Below are 18,089 nucleotides of genomic sequence, written 5' to 3'. Positions count from 1 at the left end.
CCCTATTGGTTACCCTCAATCTCATTAAAACTTCAGCCCTTCCTTCTCCCGCTTCTGATTTTCCCTTCGAGTGGGCGAGTTAGGATGCGTTCCCGATGCAGGCCAGAAAATCCAGAACTGCAGGGACTTAGGAAGATAGAATCTGCGACGTGCCTGGACCCCAAGCACAGGACGCTCAGTGAGAGGACCAGACACAAAAGGCCACGTGGTGTGTGGTTCCATTTACATGAAGAGTCTGGAACAGGCATATCTACGGACAGAAAGTGGGTTAGGACATCCTGAACACCTGCCCCCACGTGGACGGTCCCTGAGGACACGGGTTCAGGGAGGGACCCAGACCCAGAAGGACGCTTCCTGCAGGACCCCACTCCCAGGAGGTCCCCAGAGGAGGCCCGTCCACAGAGACAGAGAGGAGGTGGTGGGAACCAGGGGTGGGGCAGGGGGTGGGGGTCCATGCTTCCTGGGGTCTCCCTATGGGGAGATGGAAGGTTCTGGAGATGGTGATGGGGATGGGCGAGGGGCAGGGTGAGTGTGCTTCATGCCCTGAGCTGTGCGCTCAGAAATGGTCAAAAGGTTAATTTTATGTTATATTTTGCTCCAATTAAAAAAAACAATTAAAGAAAACAGAAATATTTGGCTACAAGTATGTAGCTGGCAGGGGGTTTGATGGCAGGGGACTATCTACATAAATCATAACACGTTTCCACACTATGGAACGCTATCCTAAAAAGCCTGCTGGAGCACTGGGTATTATACTATGTGTTGGCAAATCAAATTTAAATAAAAAATAATAATAAATAAATTTAAATTTAAAAAGTAATTTAAAAAAAGAAAGAAAGAATTAAATAAAAGACTGCTGGAAGATCTATGTTATTTGAATATCAGCTCTTCCAGGGCCTAGATTTTTGTTTGTCTTGTTCACTCACACCCCTGATGTCCAGAGAGGCACCTGGCATGTAACGGGCACCTGATAAATGTCCACCAGCAGGAGGACTGTCTGCATAAAACGTGAATGGTAAAATCTTCAAGCTGTAATGCATCGTGCAAAAAAGCAGGTAATGTAACACCTGTATTTTCTTGATCCCCCAAATGACCCCTTTTCCCTTTTCAGGAATCAGGAAAAAAAAAACTGAGCTATATTTCACTTAAAGCCATATGTAGGGGGATCCCTGGGTGGCTCAGCAGTTTAGCACCTGCCTTCAGCCCAAGGCTTGATCCTGGAGTCCCGGGATCGAGTCCGACGTCGGGTTCCTTACATGGAGTCTCTGCCTCTCTCTCTCTCTCTCTGGTCTCTCGTGAATAAATAATAAAATAAAATCTTAAAAAAAAAAAAGCCATGTGTGTGTTTAGTGTGGTGTGGGGTGCTTTTTGGTTTTATGGTTTTGTTTTGGTTTTTGGGTTTTTTTGCCCCTGAAGAGCTGTTATTAAATTCTAGGTGTTGTTTTCAACAACCAATGGCAATAAGAATGAGGGAAATTCAGACGTGTGCACCGAACAGGATGCAAGAGAAGAGAAATGCTTCTGGGTTGGGGCACCTGAGTAGCTCCAGCCACAGAGTATGCAACTCTTGATCTCAAGGTTGTGAGTTTGAGTCCCGGGTTAGGTGTAGATATTACCTAAAATAAAATCTTAAAAAAAATGTTTGCAGATCGATAAGAGTTACGTTTCAGGCTAGGGGATATGGTAAAGAATGGTTTTTCGCAGTTTTTCGTCTCTCACTTTGCTTGTCTGCATTTCCTGACTTGTTCTTGATTTTTGGGGTTTTTGTCAGTTTTTGTAGAGAATATATAACACTTGTGCAACAAGAAAGACTGTAGAAATGGGGATCCCTGGGTGGCGCAGCGGTTTGGCGCCTGCCTTTGGCCCAGGGCGCGATCCTGGAGACCCGGGATCAAATCCCACGTCGGGCTCCCGGTGCATGGAGCCTGCTTCTCCCTCTGCCTGTGTCTCTGCCTCTCTCTCTCTCTGTGTGACTATCATAAATAAATAAAAATTAAAAAAAAAATTCTAGGTGTTGTTTTCAACAACCAATGGCAATAAGAATGAGGGAAATTCAGACGTGTGCACCGAACAGGATGCAAGAGAAGAGAAATGCTTCTGGGTTGGGGCACCTGAGTAGCTCCAGCCACAGAGTATGCAACTCTTGATCTCAAGGTTGTGAGTTTGAGTCCCGGGTTAGGTGTAGATATTACCTAAAATAAAATCTTAAAAAAAATGTTTGCAGATCGATAAGAGTTACGTTTCAGGCTAGGGGATATGGTAAAGAATGGTTTTTCGCAGTTTTTCGTCTCTCACTTTGCTTGTCTGCATTTTCTGACTTGTTCTTGATTTTTGGGGTTTTTGTCAGTTTTTGTAGAGAATATATAACATTTGTGCAACAAGAAAGACTGTAGAAATGAAGTTCAGTTGATGGCATGAAAGATACCACAGCTTGCTGGCACGTACGGTGCTGTGACTAAGGCCACAGGTTCTGTCTGGAGCTGGAGGGGCTGGGTTCAAATCCCTGTCCCACCCCTTGTGAACCCAGGGACACTCAGAGCTTGCCTTTGCCTCTGGTCCCCACATTTACACATGCCCCCATCTCTAGAAGAAATGCACCCCACCGAGCCTGTGCGAGGGGTTCCGTCCTCACCTCTCCCTCCTTGGAGCTGTGATTTCTTTTCCCTCCTTTATGTGCAGCAATCCAGAAATTCCTGGAACCTCAGGCAGCCATGTGCTGTGTACTGAATGTTGGTGTCCCTCAAGTCCACATGTTGAGGCCCTAACACCGATGGGATGGCTCTTGGTGGTGGGGCCTTTGAAAGGTGGTCAGGGTAGGACGAGGTTACGAGGGTGGGGCCCCCACGGTGGGATTAGTGCCCTTGCCAGGGGACAAAGAGACCAGAGCCCTCTGCTTCACATGAGCACCCAGCGAGAAGGTGACGTCCACGAGCCAGGGAAGGCCTCTCACTGAACCCGGCCACGCTGGCACCCTGATCTCCGGCATCTAGCCTCCAAAACTGTGGGAAATAAATATTCATCCTTCAAGCTACTATGATGATTAATATGAGTCAACTTGGCTGGGCTGTGAGATGCTGAGATCGCATGTAATACGGTCTCCTGGGCATGTGAGTGAGGGCGTCTCTCGAAGAGACAAGCAGTGGAATCGGTAGCCCGGGTAATCAACACGCCCTCACTAATGAGGGTGGGCCTCACCCAATTTCTTGAGGGTCTGGATAGAACGAAAAGGCGGAGGGAGGGAGAATTTGCTCTCCCTGCTGGAGCGCGGACATCCCTATCTCCCGCTGTCAGCAATCAGAGCTCCTGGTTCTCAGGCCTTTGGCCCCGGACTGAATCACGCCACCAGCTCTCCTGGGCCTCTGGTTTGCAGATGGCCAATCAGAGGACTTCGTGGCCTCCACAATTTTGTGAGCCAATTCCGTGTGTGCGTGTGTGTGTTTGTGTGTGTGTGTGTAGGACATTTACCCTTGGGCTCTATTTCCCTGGGAGCCCTAACACGGCCACCCTGGCTGCGCTCTGTTAGAGCAGCCTGAGCATTTCCCTAAGCTTCCTGGAGAACAATGGTGCCGGGGAGGGCAGCCGGGGAGCACCGGGTCAGGTACGCACACAGGAAGGCTTGACGTGTCAGTTGACACCCGAAGAAGGCCCCATAGGTGGAACGGTGTTTCAGGAAGAGGGAACAGCGCATGCAAAACTTGGGAGGTGTGAGAACACTATACACTCCCTTGAACCCTCCTGGCTATGCCAGCATCCTTCCTCTTTCCCACAATTCTCAGTAACCTTGGGGCAGGCAGCAGCAAAGTGCAGGCGGGAGAACTTTGGGGGTCAAGGTCTCACTTGGGGGGTGGGCCTCAGGCTTCCTGGGTGTTGCCCTGTGGCTGCACTCGCCCGGGGGGCCTGGGCTCAGGTGGGCCCCACACTGGGTTTGATGCTCTGCTGGCACCACTGGGGAATTCTTAATTTGGGACAAGGGAAGCCACATCTTCATCGTGCGCGCGATCCTACAAAGGACGCAGCCACAGAAGCTGCCTGGGTTCAAATCCCGAGCCTGCCATTTAACTTGCCCCGTGTCCTCGGACGGAAATCCTCCAAGCCCCCAATCCCAGAGGCTTTGCTCATGAGGACGGCTGGAGAGCTCCTAGGTCAGGTGACCGATCTAAAACAATTTAGGTTTTGCATTTAGGGTGTCGAGGGTTGAAGGCAGGAAAAGTAAATGTTCAGTAGTGTATCAACGAGTGAGTAAGTACAGGTGTGCACGCATATGAATGGCTGCAGGGCGAGCGAGAGAGCGCGGGCGACCGACCCCGAGGGCCACCTGTACCCTCTGCTCCCCTAACGTCCTGGCGCCGCCAGCTCTCCCGCCTCTCCCGAGCGCCCCCTGCCGGCCAGCAGCTCGGCCGCGCCAAACCTAGATCAGCCCGGGCCGTCAACCTCGTTCTCGCCCCTGATTGGCTCCGAGTCGCTCGCGATGCCTTTCGGGGAATGTAGTCTCTCGGCCCGCGCCTGCGCTTCTCGTGGGCCAGAGCCCGGAGGAGCCACAGGAAGTACGTAGGCAAAGTTGCCCGGGTCGCAGAAGTCATCGTGAAAAGCATTGCGCGGCGGGAATTGTAGTCCACGCGTCGCCTGTTTCGGCCTCAATCGTCTCAGTGGGAACGACAATCCCCACCATGCACCGCGCTCCCAGTTCGCCTAGGCTGGCGCGCGCCCTTCTAGGAGTGGTAGTCCTGGCCCTCTCCGTTCGCCCTCTACCCTGCGGAGGAGGCCGGCCCCCCGGGACTACATTTCCCAGCGCGCCCCCCGCTTCGTCCGCGGCGCCCGGCCGCGGCAGCCATTTTGTTCCGCCGGAGAGGCCCCTAAGATGGCGGCGGGGGAGACGGTGAAGGTTGCCGCCTGCCCGTCCGGGCGCTAGCCCGCGCTCTCCGCGTCCCCCGGCGGCCGGCCCATGGCCTGGCGGAAGCCCGGACCATGGACCTCCGCACCGCCGTGTACAACGCCGCCCGCGACGGCAAGCTGCAGCTGCTGCAGAAGCTGCTCAGCGGCCGCAGCCGGGAGGAGCTGGATGAGCTGACGGGCGAGGTGGCGGGCGGGGGGACGCCGCTGCTCATCGCCGCCCGCTACGGCCACCTGGACGTGGTCGAGTACCTGGTGGACCGGTGCGGCGCGAGCGTGGAGGCGGGCGGCTCGGTGCACTTCGACGGCGAGACCATCGAGGGCGCGCCGCCGCTCTGGGCCGCGTCGGCCGCCGGCCACCTGGACGTGGTGCGCAGCCTGCTGCGCCGCGGGGCCTCGGTGAACCGCACCACGCGCACCAACTCCACGCCGCTGCGCGCCGCCTGCTTCGACGGGCACCTGGAGGTGGTGCGCTACCTGGTGGGCGAGCACCAGGCCGACCTGGAGGTGGCCAACCGGCACGGCCACACGTGCCTCATGATCTCCTGTTACAAGGGCCACCGCGAGATCGCCCGCTACCTGCTGGAGCAGGGCGCCCAGGTGAACCGGCGCAGCGCCAAGGGCAACACGGCCCTGCACGACTGCGCCGAGTCTGGCAGCCTGGAGATCCTGCAGCTGCTGCTGGGGTGCAACGCCCGCATGGAGCGCGACGGCTACGGCATGACCCCGCTGCTGGCGGCCAGCGTCACGGGCCACACCAACATCGTGGAGTACCTGATCCAGGAGCAGCCTGCTGGGGACGGGGTGCGGCCGGGGCTGCCCCGGGAGGGCCCCTCCTCCTCCTCCTCCGCCGCCGCCGCCGCCGCCGCCCCCGGCCCGGCAGGCGCGCAGCCCCAGGGGGCCCGCTGCTGCGGAGGCCCCTCCGCGGCGGAGGAACCGCTTGGCGATTCCTACGAGAGCTGCTGCCCCACCAGCCGGGAAGCCGCCGTGGAGGCGCTGGAGTTGCTGGGAGCCACCTACGTGGACAAGAAGCGGGATCTGCTCGGGGCCCTGAAGCACTGGAGACGCGCGATGGAGCTGCGGCACCAGGGCGGCGCCTACCTGCCCAAACCCGAGCCCCCGCAGCTGGTCCTGGCCTACGACTATTCCAGGGAGGTGAACACCACCGAGGAGCTGGAAGCGCTGATCACGGACCCCGACGAGATGCGCATGCAGGCGCTGTTGATCCGAGAGCGCATCCTGGGCCCCTCTCACCCGGACACGTCCTATTACATCCGCTACCGGGGTGCGGTGTACGCCGACTCGGGCAACTTCGAGCGCTGCATCCGCTTGTGGAAGTACGCCCTGGACATGCAGCAGAGCAACCTGGAGCCGCTGAGCCCCATGACCGCCAGCAGCTTCCTGTCCTTTGCCGAACTCTTCTCTTACGTGCTCCAGGACCGGGCGGCCAAGGGCAGCCTGGGCACGCAGATCGGCTTCCCAGACCTTATGGGGGTGCTGTGCAAGGGAGTGCGGGAGGTGGAGCGGGCCCTGCAGCTGCCCAAGGAGCCGGGGGACTCGGCCCAGTTCACCAAGGCCCTGGCCATCATCCTCCACTTGCTCTACCTGTTGGAGAAAGTGGAGTGCACGCCAGACCAGGAGCACCTGAAGCACCAGACCGTCTACAGGCTGCTCAAGTGTGCCCCGCGAGGCAAGAACGGCTTCACTCCTTTGCACATGGCTGTGGACAAGGACACCACCAACGTCGGCCGCTACCCGGTGGGCAGGTTCCCCTCCCTCCAGGTGGTTAAGGTGCTGCTGGACTGTGGGGCTGACCCGGACAGCCGGGACTTTGACAACAACACGCCGCTGCACATAGCGGCCCAGAACAACTGCCCGGGGATCATGAACACCCTGATCGAAGCGGGTGCCCACATGGATGCCACCAATGCCTTCAAGAAGACTGCCTACGAGCTGCTGGATGAAAAGCTGCTGGCCAAGAGCACCATCCAGCCCTTCAACTACGTGACCCTGCAGTGCCTTGCGGCCCGTGCCCTGGACAAGAACAAGATCCCCTATAAAGGCTTCATCCCCGAGGAGCTGGAGGCTTTCATCGAGCTACACTGATGGGCTCCCGAGAGGAGCTTCCGGGCGAGGCAGAGCCCACACTCGCTCTCACTCTCTTCCTGAGCCCCTGGGTGGCACAGAAGGGCTTTCCAGCCTCCACAGCCCCGTAGCCTCTGCGGGGAGGAGAAGGGAACTAGCAAGATGTCGGTGCTCACAGTCTTCAGGATCACGTGCTCCAAGAGCTGGGTCCTTGCCATCGGGAGAAGAGGCACGCCCCGCCACTCGTCCCGCCTGCCCGGGTTTCAGAGGATTTGCCTCCTTGCCTGGAGGCAGGGGGATCGAAGCTTTTGCCTTCCTTCTCCTAGAAACGGGAAGAAGCTGAGAATGGGGTCCGTGCTGCTTTGCCCCTGTGCGGCCGGAGGAGCCCAGGCGCCGAGTGCAGTGTTGGGACTGGGGGCTCCTGAGGTCGAAAGTCGGAGACTCGAGAAGCAAGACCGGACCCACTTCTTCCAGCGCGCTTGCACCCCGCTCCCTGCTGCACTGTGGGCCGGGCTCTGTGCCCAGGGCAGCCTGCCCCTCGCGTTGCTTTCGTTGGTTTGCTGTTGTGTTGATTCACGAGCGGGCAGGCTGCACGTGTGGCAGGAGTCCTGAGGTTGTGCTGCCATTTTTTTTTTTTAATGAATTTTTGGTCAAGATTTAGTTAACTTCGCCCAGCGAGGTTCTCGTCGTGCCTGAGCAGTGGCAAGGCTACGAGGAGCGAGCTTTACGGCGTGGAGGATTCGGCGAGGGAGGCGAAGGTCCTCCGTGTCCGTGGCGAAAGGGAGAGAGGCAACATTTTCAAGAACTTCACTTGTTTGCCTTCTCCTTGGGCTTCCCGGCTCTCCAGCCTCACCCGGAAGAGAAGCATTTTCCAAACACCGAAGGAGCTGGCGGGGCCCCAGCCCCCGACCCAGCGAGCACGGGGCTGGCTCGGGTTCGGTTCCCACGGTTTCTGAGTTAGAAAACTGCAGGCCGCTTCCGCCTCACAGATCCCGAGCTGTGGGCAGCCCGGCCGCTCTAGGCATCCGGGTTTTTTTTTTTTTTTTTAGCGGCTCGAGAGTCTGACCCCTTGAGCAGGTTCCAAGTACACTGTTGAGTCAGCCAGATAAGACGGTGCCAGCGTAGGTGACACGCAGTCTCGGTCCCCATCCCTCAGGGTCCCAGGTGCCCGTGCTGGGGAACCTGCCTCCTCGAGATCCCTGGAGCGGCGCTGCGCAGGCAGGCAGCCGCGGACCGGGCGAGCAGCTGCCCCTGCCCAGGAGAGGGGGTTCCCCCCCAACCCCACGCTGGGTCCCTGGGTGTCCTGCCCACTGAGGAAGCGGCCTCGTTTGGATTTGCAGTGTTAGTTAGGACATTATTTATTTACAAGGCCAGGTTTGAGCTTCCGTCGAGGCAGGAAACACTGTCCCTTGACAGCGCGAAATAAAGCAATGAGGCAGTTACGTTGTGAGTCTCCACGCTGATGCTCGAGTCTCGAGTCTCTGGTCGGGGCCACCGGGGGCAGGCCGGGAGAGGGGGCCGCTGAGCCCAGGGGCCCGCGGTGGGGGCCACAGAGAGCCCAGGGCCCTGGCCACCGTCACCCACTCGGGGGCTTTCTGGGTGTGTCCTGTGGCCGCCGGCTTAGATTTCCCGGGGAAGTGGCCTGTTGTGCACGTGGAAGAGAAGGGAAAGCCACTGAGTCTGAAGCCCTGCTTTGTCCTGGAGTTGCTCCAGCAGAGGTGGGGGGGCCCCAGAGGCCGTCGTGACCCTGGTGGGCTTCCTGGGGCCGCTGCTGGCTGGGGAGGGAAGTCTGCTCCCCGTCCCCGGTAGCTGTGTGGCCTGGGGCTGGAATGGGGTCGGCAGGACCCCCGCATGACAGGGATGGCCAGGCCTCCCCAGCGTGTTGGGCCAGGGGGCTGCTGCTCGGTCTCCTGGCTTCACTGGGGTCCGCCCGCTCCACGTCGTTGCCTTGGAAGAGGAATCAGTGGGTGCTCAGGAGCGGCCTCAGGAGATGCAGCGCCGCCAGAGCAATTATTGGGCCCTGGCTGTATGAAGGCTCCTTCCCACGCGCCTTCCTGGGCCGCTCACTGCAGCCCCGTGAAGTGGGTGTTGTTCTTTTTTTTTTTTTTAGATTTCATTTATTTACTCATGAGAGACAGAGAGAGAGAGAGGCAGAGACACAGGCAGAGGGAGAAGCAGGCTCCATGCAGGGAGCCTGATGCGGGACTCGATCCCGGGACCTGGGATCACGGCCTGAGCTGAAGGCAGACGCTCCACCGCTGAGCCACCCGGGCGTTCCTGAAGTGGGTGTTCTTGCTCCTGCTTGGCAAGCGGGGGAAGCGGTTGGTAGACGCCGCAGAGGAAAGCGGCCCCGGGCTCAGACCTGAGAATTGGGACTTGAGCCCCAGGCTCAAGGAGGCCGCTCAGATTCACAGTGAGCGGTGATCCCGCTGCTCCAAACGGTGGAGGATCTGGTTCCTGGGGCGGGGGACGGCGTCCCCGGGTGGCAGCCTGCAGGACGCAGGGCATCTTCCTGCCCCCAGGGTCAGACCCCGACCCCAACCCGGCACAGTGGCCTGGGAGCCCAGCTGCTCGTTGCTTCACCCTGCATCGGCTTGCAGGGCTTCAGAGGAGGAGCTCGTGGCCCCAGACCTCTAGTCTGAGAGAAAGCGGGGTCACGTAAGCTGGGGGACAGGTGCACGGCTGCTCAGGCTCCCAGCGGGCCTGGTGCCTGAAGTCACTGGCAAGGCGAGCCGAGCGGCTGGGAGCCCAGGCTGGGGGTGTCCGCCCGCAGCCCCCCCCCGGAGCTGCTTGGGGCATGCCCGCCTCAGCCCCCCGAGCTCCACAGGGGTCACCGCCACGTCCTGGGCGCCCACGCGTCGGGGGAGCAGAGGGCTGGGTGAATTCTCGGGGGAGTGTCCCCCTCAGGGAGCCCGGGCCCGCCACCCCCTCCACCCCCGGATTCCAGAACTGTCATCTGAGCGGTGTTTACAGGGAGGGGAGCGGAGCGTCCCGGCCCCAAGTTAAAGATAGCTCGGCCCCGAATCACATCGCAGCCCTGGGAGCGCTGGCACCGGGGGCGGCACAGCAGGGCACCGACCCTGTGTCCCCGCAGCCGGCGGGTGTGGATTCCCGCGGGACAGTCACAGGGACTGGACGAGGGAGCCCGAGTTCCCTCCCGGACCCTGGCCCCTGTGCTTCCCGTAGGTTGCAGAAGAGACTGCGTCGAGACTGCGTTGGGTGGGACCTTGGAGACCCCCCCCTCCGGGCAACTTCACCCCCTGCCCAATGCCTCAGTGTCCCCTCCTGAAAGCTCCTGGACCAATAGTTTTGAGCCTATGTCCCCTCCTCCGGGAAGCCCTCCCAGGTCATCGAGAGCATCTCAGCCGTCCTTGACCCCACGTAGAACTTGAAGCCCCGAGATGATCCTGGTCTTTTTATCTGCCTCCTTATTTGTTCCTTGTGTCCCCTTCCCTGGAATGTCGCCTGCACCAGCTCGTGCACCGTAGTGTCCCCGTGCCTACAAGTGGGCCTGGCTGCAGTAGTTTGCTGAATGAATCCGTGAATTCACAAGGAGGCCCGTGTGCCCGGACGAGGGTTGGGGGGGCCAGGCAGGCGGTGCGGGGCCTCCCGAGGTCTCGGGGCAACGGGCAGCCACTGCCGCTCCAGGCCCAGGGAGAGGTCCCCGGGTTTGAGCTTGGAGCTTAGACCAGCTGGGGGTGGGGGGGCTGCACCGGGGCCAGTGGAGCAGGAAGGCCCTGGCCAGGAGCCTGCGTGGGAGGCGCAAAGGCCAATGTCCCCCTTCCCGCCACTTGGGGCCAGGGGAGCGGCGTCCGGGTGGGATCGTCCTTCCCTGGAGGGTGCCAACCCCCCTCAGAAAGCTGAAGTAGGGGTGCAAATAACCCCAGGAGCGAAAACTGGGAATTGGAGGAAGAAATGCACAAACAAGGGGTCCTGGGCGGGCTCAGTCAGAGGAACAGGTGACTCGATCTCGGGTGGCGAGTTCGAGCCCCACGTTGGTTGTCGTTTCCTTAGACAAAACTTTATTTTTTAAAGATTTTATTTATTCCTGAGAGACACAGAGAGGGACAGAGACACAGGCAGAGGGAGAAGCAGGCTCCCTGCGGGGAGCCCGATGCGGGACTCAATCCCGGGACACAGCGGCCACACCCTGAGCCACCCAGGTGCCCCAATAAATAAAATTTTAAAAAGTAAAAAGAAGATAAAAGTGCACAAAGGATGGAGAAAAATCAATGAACCCAAAAGCTGGTTCTTTTAAAAGTTAAACATCAATGTGACGAGTGCTGCGTAATGCATAGGAGTGAGTGTGGGATCACCGTGTTGCACACCTGAAACTACTATCCCTGTATTAATTACACAGGAATTGAAAACTCTGTTACAAAATATTTTATTAAGAAAAAAGTGAAAAGTAAAAAAAAGAAAAAAGTGAGGGCAGCCCGGGTGGCTCAGCGGTTTAGTGCCGCCTTCAGTCCAGGGCCTGATCCTGGGGTCCTGGGATCAAGTCCTGCATCAGCTCCCTGCATGGAGCCTGCCTCTCCCCCTGCCTCCCTCTCTCTGTGTCTCTCATGAATAAATAAATAAAATCTTTAAAAAAAAAGTGAAATGAAACACATCTGGTGGGGGTGCTTCTGGATTCGGCCCTCCGGCCACCAACCTGCCACCAAAGCTCTGATGGGGTCCAGGTTCCTCACTCCGCGAACAGGCCCGCCCACTGGGCGATGTGGGGCGGTGGTCAGGACGGCGCCCGTGGAGCTTTCCCGAACCTCGGGCGATGGTCCGTGAGGATGTCCTGGGGCACAGGAGGCGCCCAGAGCTGCAGGTCCCATCTGACACCCGGGCTTTCAAGCTTTATGTTCCTTGACCGATTGTGTGTTTAGCAAAGCAGTTTACAAACGTTATTACCGAAAATGACCAGGATTTAAAGGCCAGTTTGTGAACAAGTGCTTCCCGGGCCCACGTTCGCCAGCCTGAGGCTGCAGCTCGGTGGCTTCCCTGCGGTCGCCAGGCTGTGCGACCATCGCCGGGCTCAGATCCCAGGAGGGGCAAAAAAAAGTGAATTTTCAAGCCTGTTTAAAGAAAATATATTACACGACTGGACAAATAGAAAAAGTAAAGTAAGTAAGAGGACAGAGGGCGGGGCGCTCGTCGGGGCCACCGCAGCCCCCCGCTGGGCCAAGGTAGGGGCGCGGGGTGTGAGGAGCCCCTTGAGGGGCCTGGGGGACCCCAGGGGAGCAGCAGGGAAGACGGGACGTTGGGCCAGGCCCCCCTGAGCGGTCAGGAAGCTCCTTGGGACGAGAACAATTTTCTAAACTTCCCTTGGAAATAGGACACCCTGGCACCTCCCGGGGCTATAAAAAGGCCGCGGCCACGGACCCGCTAAAAATAAACGCTCCGGGCCCAGAGGCGCTGGGGTGACAGGGACCCTGCTGGGGGCCTGGAGGAGGTGTCCGCCCTCTCTGGGCCGTGGTCCCCAGCAGCATCGGACCGGACGGCGCCCGGAGACGCAGTTAGTGGGGCTGTTTACGGGGCGGGGCAGGGCCTGCACCCAGGCCCTCTAAGGGGGGCTCGGCCCCTGGGCCTCTCCAGCCCCAGGCAGGGGGGAGCTGGAACCACTGTCCCGTGGCGCCCCCTGGTGGCTCACCGTGCTCACTGCAGCACCCTTGGAGCCCCACAAGCGCAGCATCGTCTTCGGGGGCAGGAGGGGCAGGTAGGTGACAGGTTCTCAGGTCGAGCACAACGGCACCCCCACCCCCACCCTCCGGGGGCGCCGAGCTACCTCCCACCACGGGATCTCGCTTGGGCTCCACCTTCCGCCTGCAGTAGCCTTCCCTTCCCGGAATGCCTCCTCCAGGAAGCCTCCCACGACTGGCCCCCAACTCCAGCGCCCCCACAGTGGCCTCTGCCTCCCCCATCGCACCCAGGACCACCCTGCCTGCAACCAGCCACCTAGCGGTGTGTCTGTCTCCCCCGCCGAGATGTGAGCCCCGTGAGGGCAACAACAGGGCTTATGTTACTCGACATTTTGTCCACCAGCTCTGAAACCATCCCTGGCATACAGTAGGTGCTCAATACACACTGTTCAATGAACAAAACGAACGAGCAGGACATTCACCAAGAGGCAGGAAGGAAACATGGAACAGAGTATTGCTTGTCTGTTTAAACTTTTTTAAAAAGAAAAGATTTTAGGCGGGACAGAGTGGCCAACGGCCTGCAGAGCAACATGCCTGTTTTATTGTGACTAGTGCGACACATACCTCACCCATGACTCTCCATCTGTGAGAAAGACACTGCAGTGGTAGGAAACACAGAGAATGTGGAAGACTGCTGTCAGAAATGGATGGGAGAGCAGGCTCAGAGCCTGATCCACAAAACAACCGCTGCATCTCAACCAGGAAAGGTACCTCCTACTCCATTCTGGGCTCCTCCTCCTGCAGGGGCAATGATCCCACCTCCCCCCAGTCTCCCCAGTCCTCCTCGCCCTGGTATGATGCCAGCCCCCATATGGGGAGCCCTCCCATGATGCCAATGATGGGCCCTCCTCCTCCTGGGATGATGCCAGTGGGACCTGCTCCTGGAATGAGGCCACCTATGGGAGGCCACATGCCAATGATGCCTGGGCCCCCAGTGATGAGACCTCCTGCCCGTCCCATGAGGGTGCCCACTCGGCCAGGAATGACTCGACCAGACAGATAAGGAGAGACAGGAACCTCTTTATATTCATTTTATATTACTTGTTCTACTTCACCAGGAGATCACGGTGCTGTGACTCTGGGTGTTTTCTAACAGCATGACAAGGAAGACTTGCTTCCCCTTCCTATCAAAGAGAGAATAGTTTTTGCAGGAGAGTAGTGGGACAAAAAAAAAAAACAATTTTCATTTGTATTGTGAAATATGAAAATAAAATTGTCAACTGTTTTAGCTAAAAATAAAATAAAATAAAAAAGATTTTATTTATTTGAGAGAGAGAACACAAGGCAGGGGGCGGGGCAGAGGGAGAGGGAGGAGCAGCTCCCCCCCCCCCCCGCCCCCCCCCGCTGAGCAGGGAGCCGGACCTGGGACTCGGGATCATGACCCGAGCTGAAGGCAGACGCTTCACCGCCTGAGCCCCCAGGCACGCAAATAGATTATTTTAAAGATAATAAAATGTGCACATTAATTCAAATTCATTTTTAAATTTTCTTTTTCAAATTCATTTACTAAGCACCTGCTGCGAGCCAGGTACCGGGGCCCAGCAGTGAATCAACAGATCCGAGCCCATCGTCTGGGGAAGGCAGGTGTTAAACAATGTGCTCGGCGAATAAGGGACTTTGTTAAGTAATAATAGCGATTTGGTCTCGGAGCGCCAAGCACGAGGGGCTCGCGCGCGCCCCCTGGCGGGCAGCCGGGCAGGGACCCAGCATTTAACCTCCGAGAACTAGTCGCCCGGTACTGATTCGTGTCTCACGGCTGTTAGAGAAGGGGACATTAAAAAATAAAAACTCCCGCCCCCCATTTCTCGGCAGGCGGCCGCGGGGGGTGTGCGCCCCCAGCCGCCCGCCCGTGTGCGTCCCGCGCGCACCTCCAGGAGCTCTCCCCCCAGCCCACGGCTCGTTCCAACATAGGCCTCAGGTCTCCGCTGACTTCCTCCTTCCAGAAGCTTCTCTTACCCCCGCCCCCCGCCCCCCAGGCTGGCCAGTGGTCCCCTTCCGGCCTCTGCAGCCCCTACTCTTCTCCATCACAGGCCTAACCCCCGCCCCGGGTCCCGGTCCCCACCTCTGGCGGTGGACTGTGAGCCCCGGGAGAACAGAACCGGGTTGTCTCGGGTCACCTTGGGGTCTGGTGAGCCTCATAGTGCACCCAGTAGGAGCTCAATAAATGCGGACTGGGTGGCTCAGTGGTTGAGCGTCTGCCTTCGCCGGGCCTGGTCCTGGGGTCCTGGGATCGAGTCCCAGTCGGGCTCCCTGCCTGGAGCCTGCTTCTCCCTCTGCCTGTGTCTCTGCCTCTCTCTCTCTCTTTCTCTCTCTCTCTCTCTCTCTCTGTGTCTCTCATGAATAAATAAATAAATAATCTTTAAAAAAACAAAAAATAAATGCGGGCTGGATAAGTGGGGGGATGAAGCCACATGGTCGTCACCCGCTGCCCAGGGAACTCCGCGGGGCAGGGACAGCACCCAGCACAGGCCTGCGTGCAGCAGGCGCCCCAATCCTGTTCCTCCAAAGGATCCACTCTCTGAACGCCTACCGCGGGCCACACGCTGTGCTGGGCCCTGAAGACACCACAGTGACCCAGAGAGATCCGGGAGCCACAAAGGGGACGGGACTATTTCACAGAATGAAGCATACAGGCACACACAAAAGCAATGGAGGCCATGCATGAACAGTCTGCACCATCCCCGAATGGGCTGGAACCCAGTAGAGAGACACCGGCTCCTTCTTCTGCCCCTAAAGGCTACTTCAGTGCTGTGTGACCTGGGATAAGTGACTTCACCTCTCTGGGCCTTCATTTCCTCATCTATAAACTGGGGACAAGGATAGTCTCCAGCTCCTGGGCTGTTGGAAGGATGAAATAAGTTCATCCAGCCCAGGATTTTCCTTCCTTTTTTTTTTCTTTTCTTTTCTTTTTAAATATTTTATGTATTTATTTGACAGAGAGCGAGAGCACAAGCAGGGGGAGCAGCAGAGGGGGAAGCAGCCTCCCCACCGAGCAGGGAGCCCTATGCGGGCTTGACCCCAGGGCTCTGGGGTCACGACCTGAGCCGAAGACAGACGTCCCACCAACTGAGCCACCCAGGCGCCACCGGCCCCGAGCTTTCAAAATGCTTGTCCTTTAAACACGCTGGAGTGACACAGGGACCCGCAGAATTCTGGAGTCCCAGGCCTGAAGTCACTAGGACCGCATCCGGATGGGAAGGAGGAGGCCCAGGACAGGACGGGGCTGTGACTTGTCCCAGGTCACAGTTTCTCAGGGACCCCATCACCCCATCAGCTCTGTTGCCTTTGCTCTGGCCCCAGGCTCAGGGCTGTGCACCCCCCTTCCCGGTCTGTCCTCCCCAGAGAGGCCATCAGAGGGCGCCTGTGAGCACCTGGGGCCTGTGCGCCTCTGCCCACCGCCCTCCAGGAGCCCCCTGTCTCCTCCCTGTCCTCCCCTCCACCCTCTCTCCCCTTCCTCGTGTTCCTCCAACATGACGGGCAGGGCCCTGCCCCAGGACCTTTGCACAAGTTGTTTCCTCTGCCCAGAAAAATCACTCCTGTCCTCAAGCTCTTCTCATCATGACCAGCTCCTCTTCCTACGGGTCTTGGCCCTAACACCGCCTCCTCAGAGAGGCCTTCCCTGGCCACTTGGGGCAAAGTTTTTCCTCCTGGGCCACTCCCATCTCAGCGCTCAGTCCTTCTGATACCCCTCCATTCCTGATGCTGTCAGGTTCCTTCATGTGAAGACTCATTCACCACCCCCTTCCCTCCGCCTCCACCTGAAAGAAGAGCAAAGGATGGAGTGTGATTGCCTTTGCCACCCACCATGGCACGCCAGTGCCTGGAACAATCCGGGTATGCAGTAGGCACTCAATAAATGCTGCTCAAATGAACTGCAATCGGCCAGTTATTTGCTGCTAGCTCTCACCCCCGTGATCAGAAACCGTCCGTCCATGTACCCGGCCCACCTCGGCGCACCCTGGAAGCTGATCTCCGGGGTTCCTCCCTAGGTTTCACTTCAGTGCTCCGGAGGCTCCAGGAAGCTGAGCCCCGACAAAATCTGAGTCAGCGACGAAAATAACAAGTGGTATCTGACGGCCTGGGTGACTCAGCTGGGCCGGCCCTCCTGGGCCCCAGGAAAGGGAGGGAAAGGCTTGCAAAGTTAATGTTTGAGTGAACTGTCGGGTGGGAGGGGAGGTGGCAGCTTCCTGGCTCAGCCAGCCGGAGCTCACCCTTCCTGCACTCCCTCCCTTGGAAACTATAATCCCCCCACTTCTGACCCATGTGTGACCTGGGGCGGGGGGCAGAATTCACCCCTTCGAGACTGTTTTCCCCATCCATAAAATAAGCCCAGCGGTATAAGCTTCTACTCTGAGCGAGGTCAGTTTTGGGGTTTAAAATGGGTTCAGGAGTGCCAGGCTGGCTCAGTGAGTGTAGCATGCGACTTAATATCTAGGTCCTGAGGTCAAGCCTCACCTTGGGTGCAGAGATTACTTTAAAAAATAAAAAAAAATAGGGCACCTGGGTACCTCAGTGGTTGAGCATCTGCCTTTGGCTCAGGTCATGATCCTGGGGTCCTGGGATGGAGTCCCACATCGGGTGGGACTGCTTCTCCCTCTGCCTGTGTCTCTACCTCTCTCTGTGTATCTCATGAATAAATAAATATTCTAAGGGATCCCTGGGTGGCGCAGCGGTTTGGCGCCTGCCTTTAGCCCAAGGTGCGATCCTGGAGACCCGGGATCGAATCCCACGTCAGGCTCCTGGTGCATGGAGCCTGCTTCCCCCTCTGCCTATGTCTCTGCCTCTCTCTCTCTCTCTGTATGACTATCATAAATAAATAAATATTTTTTAAAAATAAAATAAAATACGTTTGGATCTCCAAAGCCTGCGGAATCCATAAAGTGAGCGCCCAACAAATGTTAATTCTTTCTCAAAGGTCTTTGACCCTGGAAAAAGATGAACCCCCTCCTCTCTGGGCCTGCAGTTAATGAGCACTATCCTTGGAGCCCCAGCGTCTCCCACAGGATCTGTGGACAACCCTGAAGCCTCAAACCCATTTCTCAGATGAGAACTCGAGGCTCAGAAACCAGAATGCCCGTGCCCAAGATCGGATCTGAGCCCAGCCGGATGGGGGTGAAGCTCCTCGGCAAAACAAAAAGAAAGGGGGCCACAGCGGTACGTGCTAAATGTCTCCCCGAGTCTTTTCTCTCCCTATTCTCCAGCATTAAAACCAAAACTTTCAGCAAAGCACACACGGCCCAGCGGAAGACTACATTTCCCAGCATCCCTTGCAGCCGAGGGCCCACGTGACGACGCTCTGGCCAATGAAATGGGAGAAGCTGCACCGCGTCCGGTCTTGCCTTAGGCGGGGAGAAGCGAGCTCCGCCCTTCCGCTTGCATTTTTGGGACTAGTTTTCGTCTCCCCGACGGGAACGGAGCCGCGGG

General features: G+C 58.0%; 1 protein-coding gene and 1 pseudogene across 1 annotated transcript; both read left to right on the top strand.

Annotated features, from left to right (window-relative positions):
* Positions 1 to 4,825: 4,825 nt before the first annotated feature.
* On the top strand, positions 4,826 to 8,417 carry FEM1A (fem-1 homolog A). The gene has a single exon (XM_025457050.3). The coding sequence runs from the start codon at positions 4,966 to 4,968 to the stop codon at positions 6,994 to 6,996; it is 2,031 nt and encodes a 676-aa protein (XP_025312835.3). The 5' UTR covers positions 4,826 to 4,965; the 3' UTR covers positions 6,997 to 8,417.
* Positions 8,418 to 12,982: 4,565 nt separating this feature from the next.
* Positions 12,983 to 13,793, top strand: LOC112666971 (U1 small nuclear ribonucleoprotein C-like; annotated as a pseudogene).
* Positions 13,794 to 18,089: the final 4,296 nt, after the last annotated feature.

The sequence above is a fragment of the Canis lupus genome, chromosome 20 (assembly GCF_003254725.2).
Source record: "Canis lupus dingo isolate Sandy chromosome 20, ASM325472v2, whole genome shotgun sequence".
Lineage (NCBI taxonomy): Eukaryota > Metazoa > Chordata > Mammalia > Carnivora > Canidae > Canis > Canis lupus.
The sequence above is the reverse complement of the archived record's forward strand: the minus strand, read 5'-3'. Positions and strand labels throughout refer to the sequence as shown.